The sequence below is a fragment of the Malaya genurostris genome, chromosome 3 (assembly GCF_030247185.1).
Source record: "Malaya genurostris strain Urasoe2022 chromosome 3, Malgen_1.1, whole genome shotgun sequence".
NCBI lineage: Eukaryota > Metazoa > Arthropoda > Insecta > Diptera > Culicidae > Malaya > Malaya genurostris.
Window position 1 is genome coordinate 89233607 of NC_080572.1, and position 13947 is coordinate 89247553.

A 13947-nucleotide genomic window follows, 5' to 3' on the forward strand; every position below is an offset into this window, starting at 1 on the left:
AAATCGATTCCACTCACCAATAAAACTCCTCCGCTTGTTGATGGTTGCCGTGATCTGCGCCGATACGCCGAAATCTGCCAACTTCACATCGCCCTTCTCCGTCAGCAGGATGTTTGCTCCCTTGATATCCCGATGGATTTTGCCCATCGAATGCAGATAGGACAATCCGAGCAGGGTTTCCCGGCACATGTACGCTATCTGCAGCTCGTTGAGCGGTCCGGTTACCTGGTAGATGTCCTGCAAGCTACCACCCCCGCAATACTCCATGCAGATCCACAGCTTATCATGCCTTAGGTACGATCCGTAGTAGGAGATAATGTTTGGATGGCGGCAGTCGCGCATCATCACGATCTCCTGCTGGATGATCTGGATGTCATCGCCCTGTTCGATCTTGATCACCTTTATGGCCGCTAGTTCGTTCGATTGAAGTTTCTTCGCCTGAAAAAATCAGAAATACGTCGTTAATTGGTTGGTTGGTCTCCAGTACAACTTGAGCAGCATGTTTTAGTTCAATCTGAAATATCCATTCCTCGCAATCCTACTAAAAACTGTGTTCATAGAATTGATGAAATTTGAGGTAAAATTAGCTTAGAGTGTAATGTTTAAAGGGTGTAACGATGAAAATTCGCACACACTCAAATCCGTAGACACAGTTTAGAATGTATTGTTTACACTCTGTGAGTTGGTTTCATCGAAAAAGTATTGCATTGCATTAGTTTCAAAATAAGAATCTGTTACATCGCACCACCAGAAAAATATTGGGAATCCTGAATTCTACGGTTTCTGGTATCATAAAACGGTTCGAAAAAAGTTCGAGTCGGAAGCGAAGATCCGGAAAACCCGGAAGCCAACGAGAACGATCACAAACGCCGAGACGTGACTGAAAAGTTGCATGTGAGCACGACTTTCGTGCAGAATATCAACACTTAAGCTGGACTACGAACGTTTAAGGTTTAGTAGTCCCCAAACCGTGATGAGAAACAGAATACGGTCACAGAATGCCGTGTACGAACAGGAGTTAACAAAACCAATAATAAATGACCAGACATATGTGAAGGCGAACTACAACCAGAGCCGAAGTTCACCAAGAAGTTCTTAATTTAGCAAGCGATTTGTACTTCCGGAAAGAGGAGTCTCGTTACCGCAAGCACCATGTATTTGAGGTGATTTGAGATAGTGTCTCCAAAAGCGACTTTTCCCTCTCCTGTAGGTACGCGACGGTAGGACAATCTTCTGGTGGGATTTGGCATTCTGCCACTACACGAAGGACGTTGTAAGGTGGTGTAGGGTCGATTTCGTGCCGAAAGATATACAGTCTAGGTGGTGTAGTGTCGATTTCGTGCCGAAACTAGAATACTAGGAGTACTTAGGCTTTTGGTATGTTTTTGTACAAATATTTCACTTTAAAATATGCTACTAATTTGAACACACTCTTGAAGAATTCCATTACCTCCATTTTTTTTAGAAAATAGCGAAATTTTTCAATAAAGAACTCCTGTTCATTAATTCTTCTAGAATAGCTGAGTCTTTTGAGTCGTTCGCGAACGGCTTGTCCATCCCTAACAGACACCGATAATTGTGAACGATCTGGTCGTCCAATTGAGGTGGTTACTTCAGGAAACAACAAAAAAAGTTCACAAATTGATTATATCCAATCGTAAATTGAAAATTTGTGAGATAGTTGAGGACGTGAAGATATCAGGAGGCAGGGTTGATAATTCAGAGCAGTGTTTGGCCATGCTTAAAAATAATAAATCAGTTTTTGCAATGACTGAGCGGAAATATATATTGGAGAAGCCAAGTGAAAGAAAAACTAACAGAAAAGATGAATTTTTGGAAAAAGATACGCTCAGAGACAGGACTCGAACCTGCGTTCTTATGCATTCCGTGCATACGCGCTACCATTTCGCCACTCTGATCTTGCTTTAGCCACTCTCAAACTCGAAACAGACATAGTAGCAACGTACATCGAACATGGTCTACACCCTGGCCGTCACCCGACCGATACCTTACATCCAAACATCTTCTCTGTCCATCAAACACTAGTCCTCTCGCTTTATACCTACTTATCCGATCAAGCATTGAATAGGAGAGTGTATTTATAATCGCTTATCACCTTCTTTAATGGTGCCTGTCGCTGGCTGGACATCGTCAGCGACAGACCCCTATGAAGGTTGTATTGATTGTCTGACCTTTCCTACCAGAAGCAGATTGTTACGGAAAATCAAACCGCAATTGTTTTTAACGATTCATTAATTTTAGTTTTGACATAAAGCCTTCATCTTTTCTGTTAGTTTTTCTTTCACATGGCTTCTCCAATACATATTTCCGATCAGTCATTGCAAAAACTGAACTTAGTCATGGCGGCTTTACGTCAAAACTAAAATTGATAAATCGTTAATAAATCAGATTTTTTGCATCGATATGTGACAATGGATGAAAAATGGATCCTTCATTTCACTCCGGAATCAAAACGATTATCAGCTGAGTGGTCTGCAGTCGGTGTACGACGTCCGATGCTTCCAAAGACACAACAGTCAGCTGGCAAGGTTATGGTTTCAGCGGAACGAATAACACTTAGAATTGCTTCCTCATCTACCGTATAGTCCGGATCTGGCCCCAGTGACTACTGGCTATTTGCTGACCCAAAAAATAAATGCTCGCCTGTAAGAAATTCAACTCAAATTAAGAAGAAATTGCATGAACATGAACTTAGCGAGGCAAATTACTGGCTCAATTTTCTTTTAATTTTTGTTTTGAGTACTTTATTTAGTTCATATGAAGTGTTTCGGAAATTTTGAATTTTCTGCTCAATTTTCTTAAATTTTCTTTGAGTGATTCGTCAATGAACGTATAAAGACAGTCCCAGAAAGTATGGACGCAACCAAAAGCCGCTGTCATATCGCAATGGTTCAAAATCTGTCAATTTTTATGACTGCGTCCCGTTGTTTACACTCTTCTCTAACCACTTGTGCAGTTGTTTATTCGTTTTCATGAGTTTGTTTCGAAATGCGTGGACTTTCAGAAGAACAACGTCGAAAAATTGTGTACAAATAGTGCACAAAACGCGGACTGTCACTGAGAAAGATAGCAAAAATGGAAGGAGTAAGTGAAAAAGCCGTGCGAAATGCAATCAGGAAGTTCGGTGAGGATAAACCGAAAACGGGCCGAAAAAAGGTCCTGCTAACCCTCAGTTGGATAAACGTATACTGAAGGCGTTCGAGCAAAAGAAGGAGGTTTCAGTTTGGGATGTGGACAAGAAAGTGGGCACTTCGAAGTCAAATGTTCTTCGTGCTAAAGAACGTTTGAATCTTAGAACCTATAAGAAGCAGAAACAACCAAAACGTAGTCCAAAACAAGAAGCATCGATCAGGCCGAGGGCTCGAAAGCTGTTCAATACGATTCTTGCTGGGAATTTGAACTGCATAATCATGGACGACGAAACCTACGTGAAACTCGATTACAAATCCTTGTCGGGACCACAATATTATACGGTGCGAGAAGGGCAAGTGTTAAACCAGTCCGAGACATCGATTGAAGTCGAAAAATTTGGTAAGAAAGCTATAGTCTGGCGAGCAATTTGTAGCTGTGGTAAGATTTCGAAACCCTTCATCACCACTGTTTCAATGAACAGCGAAATATACATCAAGGAATGTTTACAAAAACGACTTCTACCCATGATTCGAAGCCACAAAGATCCTATTGTCTTCTGGCCAGATGTTGCTTCTTGCCACTACTCGAAATCAACGGTAGAATGGTATATTACCAAAAATGTCACTTTCGTCCCAAAAGACATGAATCAACCAAATTGCCCACAACTTCGACCAGTACTTCGTTAACTTCATACGAACTTCACGAATTACTGGAAAAAAAAATTCAAAACCGATTCTTAATCCACCTAGTAGTGTTGTAATGTCTTTCTCTTTCATCATCAGTTTTGAGTCAAATTTAGAAGAATTCTGCCCCCTTTTGCATCGTCGTTCTAAATGATGGTGTGTAATTTTACACACACTTTACCCTATGAAAGCATGATGAAATTCAATAGTAATCTATGGGACTATGAGATTTTTACCCTTTTTTATAAATATAAAAATTTGTGTAGAATTCGCTCAAATTTTAGACAAAGTTTAAAAAGGCCCGGAGGGTCGAGTGTCATATACAAATCAATTCAGCTCGACGAACTGAGCAAATGTCCGTGTGTGTCTGTATGTGTGTTGTCAACAAAGAGGTCGAGATCTAAGAGATGACTGGACTGATTTTAATCAACCTAGTCGCCAGTGAAAGGTCTCCACGTCACCCTGAACGCTATTGAAAGGTTTTGAGAACGGATGCTTACTTTTTGAGTTATACGAAGTTTTATGCTCAAGTTTTCAGTTTTTGACAATATCTGTCACAATTGACCTTGAAAACAGAATATGTTTTTAGACTAAGATTCTGCACGGTAATATCTATACACCAAGGCATAGATTGTAAAAATCCGCTAATTTTTACCGGAGATATCGATATTTTTGTGTAAGTGACTTTTCGCCTTATTCCAGTAGTAGGAGTTTTGAGCGCTGTATGACAAAGCAATGCTTGGGAGCTACGTGAAACACGATTCCTTATACTGTCACATACAATTGTTTCTAAATACCAAAAATACTGTGTACAGCATCCTTTTTCATGACAGTTTGCCTTGGACCGATTTTAGCACGGTTCGTTTTTGGCAACATAATCGTTCGAATATGACATATGCAAACCAGATGATGGCAGCATTATCGAGTTGAAAGCAATTTCATAATTATATTGATTTTAACTACTTACAGTAATAAATGCGGGAAGAACATAACACCCATACACCATTCGAATCAGTTCGTCGAGATCAGAAAATGCGTGTGTGGAAAATGATTTCACTCAATTTTCTCGGAGATGAATCAACCGTTTTCTACAAACTCAGATGCATATGAAAAGTCGTATGCTCCCAAATAAAGTTTCTGAATTATGTCTGGATCCGATATCTGGTTCCTGAACCAAAAGATGATATGTGAAACGAAATTAAAATAGTGTTACTCATTTTTCTCGTAGATGGCTGAACCGATCTAAAATTTCAATGAAATCTAAGAACCATTTAAGATTCAAATGAAAGATTTTAAGATCCTATAAAACATCTTGCTTTTTAGTCAGATCCAACTTCCGGTTTAGGGGATACATAGTGATTAGTATAAAAGTGTCCCAGGGTGGCAAGTGAATTGCCGATTTCAATTTCCCGGTTTTTTCCCGGAAGTCGGATCTGGATCAGTTTTTCGGGGACTTTTTAAAGAATTTTAGGACCTTTATTTGCTTCTTAGTTTGTTAAAATCGGTTGAGAAATTTCCGAGAAAATTGAGTGCGCTTTTTTCATAAATTCGCACATATTTCTTTGTAATTCCGGAACTGGAAGTTGGATCCAAATGAAATTCAGGAAATTGTATGAGACCATAAAACCTTTCATTTGAATCTAAGTGTAGCGATCGTCCTAATTTGATGTACTACGTCCTCACCTGAGAAACCGAGAAGGACCATAATGTAGCACTGATACACTTCAATACTACTTGTTAAAAAGAAAGAACTCTAATCGTTGAACAGTTTAACAAAGATTTATTTTTGATGAATTCAAATTTACGTATATCTTTCTACCAATAAAATTTTCTTCTGTCTAAAATTTTCATTCCGTTTCTAGTTGCTTGCTTGGATCATCATTTTTGGTTCGTAACACTAAGTGTGTGAAAATCGGTTCAACCATCTCTGAGAAAATTGAGTGACATTATTTGTCGCATACCATACATATATTCACATACACACATATATATTTTGTGATCTCGACGAACTGAATTGAATGATATATGACACTCAGCCCTCCGGGCCTCGATTGTAAAGTCAGTTTTCACAACGATTACCGAGCCTTTCTATATAAGAAAGACAAAATCTGCTTTAAACCACTTAGTGGAGTTTTCATAGATCTGAAATGAAAATTGCAATGAAATTTTCGAAATAGAAAAAAAAATTTTTGATCCCAAAAGCCTTAGAATTGCATGACACATCGAGATTTAGTGTCATCTCGAAAAAAATTCCCAGTCCCAGAAAGTCGATTGTGTCGAAAAAAAAACATTTTTTTTTGGTGATGTGAATTTTCAAGATCGAAAATTTTCAAGCCTTAACCGCCGGCCAGCACCCCTTACCTACATCCGATTCAGCTGAAATTTTTCCTGGGGACTTTTTTCGAAGTGCTTAAGCTGTTGAGCAGTAGCGCTTAACAATGTTAGAGGTCAGCCCTAAATATTGGCACCCTTATATATATTAGAGCGGTAAAAAAACAATTGATCTCCGAACTTGATCAATAGCCTAACAATAGCTTTCAAACGAGCCTAAGTTTGTTAAAATCGGTTCAGCCATCTCTCATTGAGCGGTAAAAATATCTTCGAAAAGTGCACACACACAGACATTTTTCGATCTCGTCGAGCTGAGTCGAATGGTATATAACACTATGGGTCTCCAAGGCTCCGTTCGAAAGTCGGGTTTTTCGGCAATTCTAATACCTTTCTATGCAGAAAGACACAAAATGAGCAACAAATTCAAAATTACCGTAACTAATTAACAACTAATAAGCAATAAATTATCCACTGGATTTCGATTTGTTTTTAAACTTGATATGAACTTAGCAAAGTACTAAAAAAAATTAGCAAGAAATTCAAAATTGCCTGGATTAGCAATGAATTTTTCACCTATTTGCGTTATCATCGGCCAATGTGATAGAAATAGGTGGGGCAAACACAACTCGTTTGTGAAATTAAGTTTTCTTTAACAGGCCAGGTAAGACTAAAAAACACGTGCTTACTTTCGTCACACTGTTCGGACTGATTGGCATTGAATCAAAGCATGTTTATTTTTCATGTATGTCGTCATACCGAAATATTTACAAAGTTCTGATTTCTAACACAGGTAAACGAGGTGATCTACCCCACCGGTTTATATCACATTGATCATCGGCGAGAGCTGCCTCGCTAAGTTCATGTTCATAGAAATTGCTGAATGCGAAGTCTATTTTGAGGCAGAAGACAAATCCTTCTTCTGCTGGTCAATGGTATGTGAGATTTTGTTGTGTCTCCATCACCGCCTATTCCTCTATTCCTTATGTCTGCTTAATAGGATCTTGATTTAATGGGTGCAGGAAGTTAAACAATGCAGTCGTGAACGGAATATCATGGGGTTTTCCTTTACTGTGTTAAGCGAAGCTCTGGCTTCGCAACTCGTGGGATTTAAATGATTAAAACATTTAAAAAAATCCTTACGTGGTTCGTTATAGGCGATTATAAGCCAATTTATTTGATTTGGTATCATCTAGTTGTTGTACGATAAGTGCTGGAGATGGAGTGTTCATTACTTTAATTTATAATGGTTAGAGTAGCACGAATCAATCTCCAGAAATAAACGTACAACAACTATGAATCTATCCATACTTCTGCAAGAAGGTAAAGCTTCTAAAGCTTTGGTTCAAGGACCATATTTCCAAAAGGGAAACTTCTCCGTTTGAAAATTGTTAAACCCAGTCTTTGTTGCCTTCAACAAGAACGGTATGACTAATCCACGTGAAATGCCTCGAGCATGCATACTTGCAAATAGTGCTCTCGATGTTTCTCTCATATCGGAGCTCACAACTCGGGATATTTGTGTTGATGGCAGACAGGAAATATGTCTATTGTTCGGCATATTTACCGCATAACCAACCTTCGCCAAGCGATGACTTCAAAAAAGTTGTATCATACTGCTGCAAAAGTGATTTACTGCTTAAAATCGGCCGTGACATAAATGCTCACCATATCATTTGGGGCAGCACAGATATAAATTCGAGAGGCTCTGATATGATGGAATTTGTGAGCAGTACAAACCTGCACATAGTCAATGCAGAATACCGTCCAACTCTTGTGAGATCTGGAAGAGAGCGGAGGTTTTGGACATAACTCTCTGCTCTGATAGAATTGCGCATGAGTTGGTAAATTGGCTCGTCTCCGATGAGCTCGGACCTTCGTTGTCTGATCATAAGTACACCTTCTTTGATCATTCAAACGTTAAATTTGATTTTATCACATATCGTAATCCCAAATCTACAAACTGGGACCTCTATGAAGAGGGCTTGGCGATTAGATTTTACGGATACCAACCAACAATTGAAACCCCAATTGATTTGGAAAATGTTGTCGACGAGACAAACTCACTCATAGTTGCAGCATATGAAGAGGCTTGTCCACTTCGGATTGTGCGAGCTACTAGAGGAACTCCTTGGTGGAATGCTGAACTTGCTAGACTAAGGAAACTATGCAGAAGAGCTTGGAACCACCGACGCAGAGATGGGTCGGAAGCATTCGTGTCGGCTCGAAGGGCTTACAAAAATGCTCTTCGATCGTCTGAGCGAAGTGGTTGGAAAAGCCTCTGCACAAATGTCTCTAGTCTCAACGAGGCTAGCAGATTAAATAAGTTACTTTCGAAGTCTAAGGACTTTAATGTCAGTTTCTTAAAAACTTCAGATGGTGAACACTTATCTGATGAAGGTGATGTACTTCACTATCTTTTTAAAACTCACTTTCCAGGATGTATGGAGCCATCATCGACAGCTCTTCCCGAGACTTTTTCAGGTAGTTACGATTCTTAGGCCCTTGCTCGAAGCGTTGTGACGATTGAATCGGTCAAATGGGCAGTTGAGAGTTTTGCTCCGTACAAGTCTCCTGGAAAGGATGGAGTTTTCCCAGTGTTACTGCAGAAAGGGTATGAATATTTCAAACATACTTACTTTTAGTCTTGCGACAGGATATATTTCAAGAGCCTGACAGGAAATAATTGTCAAATTTATTCCCAAAGGCGGTCGCGACACTCATGAGGAAGCGAAGAGTTTCAGGCCTATCAGTCTTAGATTTCTTCTTAAAACAGTGGATCGCGTAGTCGATCACTATATCAGGAATGTTAGTTTGAGCGTGCATCCGCTACATGGAATGCAACATGCTTACCAGCGTGGAAAGTCCACTACAACCCTGTTACATGATGTTGTGTACAACATTGAAAAAACTTTCTCACAATCTTGCTTGGGAGTTTTCCTAGATATTGAAGGTGCCTTTGATAACGTGTCTTTAAATTCAATTCTGGAAGCAGCCCGTGGTCATGGCATACCTTCAAGTATCACAAATTGGATACACGCAATGCTTAGCAATCGATTTCTTTGCTCATCGCTTCGGCAAGCAGAGATTTGAAAGCTGAGTGTCTTTGGGTGTCCTCAATGTGGTGTACTATCCCCACTTTTATGGAACCTAGTCGCTGATGGTATGTTAAGGAAACTAAATAACCTTACAGTTTTAGACTTTTTAGGTTTTGCCGACGATTATCATATATTGATGACCGGTATAAGCATTAACACTCTCTTTGATTTAATGCAGCAAGCCCTGCGATCTGTTGAACAATGGTGTTGTCAGGTTGGATTATCTGTAAATCCGAGCAAATGGTGCTTTTCACTCATCGAAGGATAATCACAGGAGCTCGTCCGTTACAGTTCTTCGGTTCAGAGGTCACTGTGGTCGATGTGGGGACTCAAACCCAGATAAATTCATTGGATCTACACAACTATTGTTAGACCAATTTTAGCATATGGATGTCTTGTATGGTGGCAGAAAGGAGAAGTCGCGACAGTTCCGTTAAAGCTAAATCTTCTCCAAAGGATGGTCCTAATGGCGATTACAGGAGCATTCACGACAACTCCTACTGCTGCTCTAGAGGCGCTACTGTGCATTAAACCGCTTCATGTGTTCCTAAAACAAAAAGCATTATCTTGTGCATACCGTCTTAAGGTTACAGGGCTTCGGAACAGCAACCCTATAGATTATGCTACTAGCCACACTCGCTTGTGGTTTCAAATGGTTACGTGGGATGAGTATTTACTCGTTCCTAGTAACCTAACTCTCACATGCAGTTTTCCTGTCAAAACATTCAATGTGAGCAATCCTCTTCGTGAGGAATGGTTGTCTGGTTGTCTGGAACGACAACTTGATGAACACATAGTTTGTTATACGGACGGTTCTCTGTTGAATGGTCGTGCTGGTGCTGGTGTCTACTGTCGTGAAATGAGGCTGGAACCGTTTCATTTACTTGGTAGATACTGTACTGTGTTCCAAGCAGAAATCTACGCGATTCTGTGTGGAGTACAATTGGCACTTCAGCAGAGGATCTGTGGTAAACGAATTTATTTTTGTTCCGACAGTCAGGCAGCCTTAAAAGCACTCAGTTCAAATGACTCACGGTCGAATCTAGTGATCGCATGTCGAATTCAAATTGAAGACCTCAGCATTTCAAATGCTGTTTACTTCTTATGGGTACCCGGCCATTCTGGTATTACTGGAAATGAACGGGCTGAGTTGGCTAGAGCTGGTGCAACGAATGATTTCGTTGGTCCTGAACCAGCTTTACCACTTTCAACTAGTTGGATAAAGCACAACATTTGTTTTTGGGCTGCATCCAACCATGCCAGCTACTGGTGCAGCTTGAAAACTTGCGTCCAGACAAAAGCATTTCTACCAGATTTAAATCTGAAAATGTCAAAGTGTCTACTGCATTTCTCCAAGCATCATTGCAGTATTCTAGTCAGAGCTCAGACTGGACATTGCAAACTCAATTATCACATGGCTACTATTCAACGTGCTGAGTATTATTCGTGTGATTTGTGTGAATGCGATTATGGTACTTCATATCATCTGATATGTAACTGTTCCGCATTGACGCAACTACGTATCCGGGTTTTTGGTTCTTCATACATGGTTGAGTCTGTGTATGCGGATCTACAATTAATAGATATTCTCTCGTTTCTCACCCAATATGGTAAAGAGATATGAGTCAGAAGGGTTCATCGTTCTTCCTGGACTGAATGAATCCTTTCTGTATTCACCTTAAATAGGGTTTAGCAGATTGTTCGGCATCCTTTATGGGGTACCGAATTTACTTCTGCTCGTACATACTGCGAATCATTCTGCATTCTTCCGGGAATGCAGAATAGTGTCGCTTTTGTAAAATCTCTAAATTCTCTCGGGGTTGGAGGTTTTGTTAACTGTGCATCGTTCATCAGAAAGAACGCGCATAGTAACAAACCTAAATAGGTTTTACAGCAGACTGTTCGGGACCACGTAGAGGTTCAGAATTTACTCCTGCTTCCACTAAATGTAATCCCCAGCAGATTGTTCAGCATCCCTTAGGGGTGCAAAATTTACTTCTGCTTTTTTGTGTTTTTGGGTCGTTAATTTTCCCCATCCTTCTAGTCCAAACCTTCCCTTCAATCCTTCCCTCTTATATATCGGGAAATTGATGCTAAAAACAAATTGATGACAAGGCACAAATCTCCAAATATCAAGGGGAACGTGCCATTTGAGCCAATTTGGATCTTGATTTAACATTTTGTTTTAATTATGAAGAATTGGGAAGATATTTACTATAATCTTCATTCCTCTCTTTTTTACATTTAAAACTCAAGTTAGCAACTGTAAAATTTCTAAAGAGGTTGACATAGAATTAAAACATATTTAACGTAGAGGACAGTAGAAGGAATGATATATCCAAAATGGGCATTCTACCGATACAATTTGTGAACCACAAAACGAAACACCATGTGCCATTTATACTCCCTGTTGCCTTTACGAACATGGAACCGTGGATCGGAGTATCCGAAAATCTTGGCAGACTTTTCAAATTCAAACTGTATGAATCAATCTTCGCTCATCCAAAGCCATAGTAGACCTGCAAGTCGGTTATCTTGTTGTAACCATTTCCGAGAGTTTACGAACTGCATTAGCCTTTTTCAAAACAAAAATTTCAATTTTTAAAAACAATTAGTAAGAAGCAAGAAAAGTATTACAAAAATCTTCCATAATTTAACTATTTCACAACCCGCAATCTGACGCTTTGAAAGGCAAAATATAACTACAAAACACCAGTAAGTGAACCTAGCAAACGTGATTCTCAAATTAACACTAGCTGGCGGCTGAACAAATTTCAGACAATCGATGGACACTTACCAAAAACCAGATTCAAATCTATTCTCTCAGCTGATTTCGCAACAGAAGTTTTCCGACTGATGGCTTAAGCCCGACCGAGTGTTTGGTAACAAGCATAAACGCGTGACTTCCTACACACCCACCCAAACATTGCACAAAAGGGATCGTAAAATCGAACTGAATTGATTTACAATTAGGCTTGTAGTAGGTACCACCAGTTAACACACGTAACATCCAGCGAAAACAGCAAAAGTACACCACAAAAATGCAGCCAGACAGCCTCAACCGAAGCCGCTGATTAGCACGAACGAAGCAACGAAAGGTGGCCGCAAGCCTAATAAATAAATAATGAATACTCTTATCAGTCATGTGATAAATAATGCCAAATTGCGCTGCTAGTCCATGGCAGCGAGCTAAGAGCGATATGAATGGTGCAATATGTTAGCAAGAAATGGCAGAAGGAAAAACCAGGGAGTTTCGCACAAATCAAGGTCGAATTTGTCTTTCCCATCCTTCCGATTTTACCAACATCTCCACCGCTGTCATGGACGAAATGAAAACGAACAAGGCCAAAGTTTCGAAACAACAGACCGATTGGACGACATTCAATCGGTCACACGAAATGCACTTTCAAATCGCATTATTATTGGTATTATCAACATACGCAGGCGACACTTGCTTTCGGCTTCCCTGTTCCACCTTCGTGTACAGCTAGGCACTCGACAAAGTTTGTGCTCGTTTGCTCGGTTGTTTATCCACATATTGTTGCTAATTAAAATCATTCTTTGCTCAACATGCCTAATTGATTCCCCGGGGACTGAGAGTTTAAGTGTTGTACCGTTCTAAAATTATCCCCACCAGGAAGACACAAGCGTGTTAGTAAAAGCTAGCGATTACACTCCCGGAAGAATCACAAACAGCACAATTTGGCAGTAGACGGATGGATGAACAAAGAAAGGCACCTAGCACCACTAACCTTGTACACATCTCCGTAAGTTCCGGAGCCGATCTTGTGGATCAGCTCGTACTCGTCCTCCGGGTTGCGGCGGGAGATTCCGGAACTCAGTAAACTAGTTGCGTGGGCCATTTTGTCAACATTTTTTTCTGCTCCTCGCCTCCAGCCAGCCTGATGGAGCAGCAGCAGCTTTACGATGCCAAATACCTTTTGGTTCACTTGCCCCCTTTACTTCAACCGAACTAGACACTAGATCCTTTAAACTTCACACTATCCCGTAGGATGGCCTATTTTTGCCGATATACGTCTACCAGGCAACAGCAGAAGCAGCTGCAGTAATTAGCTGAAACTGTTCTTAATTTGTTAATTCCGCGTTACACACCTCTGTATCGTGCACTCTTGCGAATGAAATTTTTCTCCAACTGACTGAACACTCTGCTGACGATTGACAGAAAGCTGTTTTGACATTAGAATTCGTTTCGATTCAACGTCACAAAAAAGCCAAAAAGGGGAATATTATTCTCTACACAATGGTTGTTGTATTTGCTAGATCAAAAAGAACAAAATTACACGCAATGAGTTGAGTAGCTAATAATGCGAACAAACGAGAAATCTCACATTATCGGGAGCTTTATTAGTGTACAAAAGTTTTCAACGCATGTTCGTTTTAATTTTCATTGTTGAATAATTAAGACAGACAACTGTAGATATATGTCAGTTTCTGACCTCCTTATGATTAGTTGCAATTTGTGTTTGTGGAACACATCTCTATTTTCTATATAGGGGTGCAAATCAGAAGCTCAAGGAAAAATACACGTATAGAAATGTGGTCAACTTTTAAACACTTACAGCTCAGTCTATTTTGTATATAAAGACGAACCAGCCACTGGCTGAAAGTCTCTTTAATAAAGAAAACTAAACTATTTTGTATCAATTATTAATATTATTTCATCA

General features: G+C 39.8%; 1 protein-coding gene across 3 annotated transcripts in view; it reads right to left on the bottom strand.

Annotated features, from left to right (window-relative positions):
• LOC131434563 (mitogen-activated protein kinase kinase kinase kinase 3) overlaps positions 1-13426 on the bottom strand; it is a 31379-nt gene extending 17953 nt beyond the window's left edge. For 2 of the 3 annotated variants that reach the window (XM_058601389.1, XM_058601388.1), the window contains exons 1-2: positions 13015-13426; positions 18-438 (exon numbers count right to left, since the gene is read on the bottom strand). In XM_058601389.1, the coding sequence (XP_058457372.1) occupies positions 18-438; positions 13015-13125 (532 nt within the window). In that variant the 5' untranslated portion in view covers positions 13126-13426. Of the gene's footprint in view, positions 1-17; positions 439-12059; positions 12192-13014 lie in introns of those variants that run through there. The other variant, XM_058601390.1, reaches the window with a different exon arrangement.
• Positions 13427-13947: the final 521 nt, after the last annotated feature.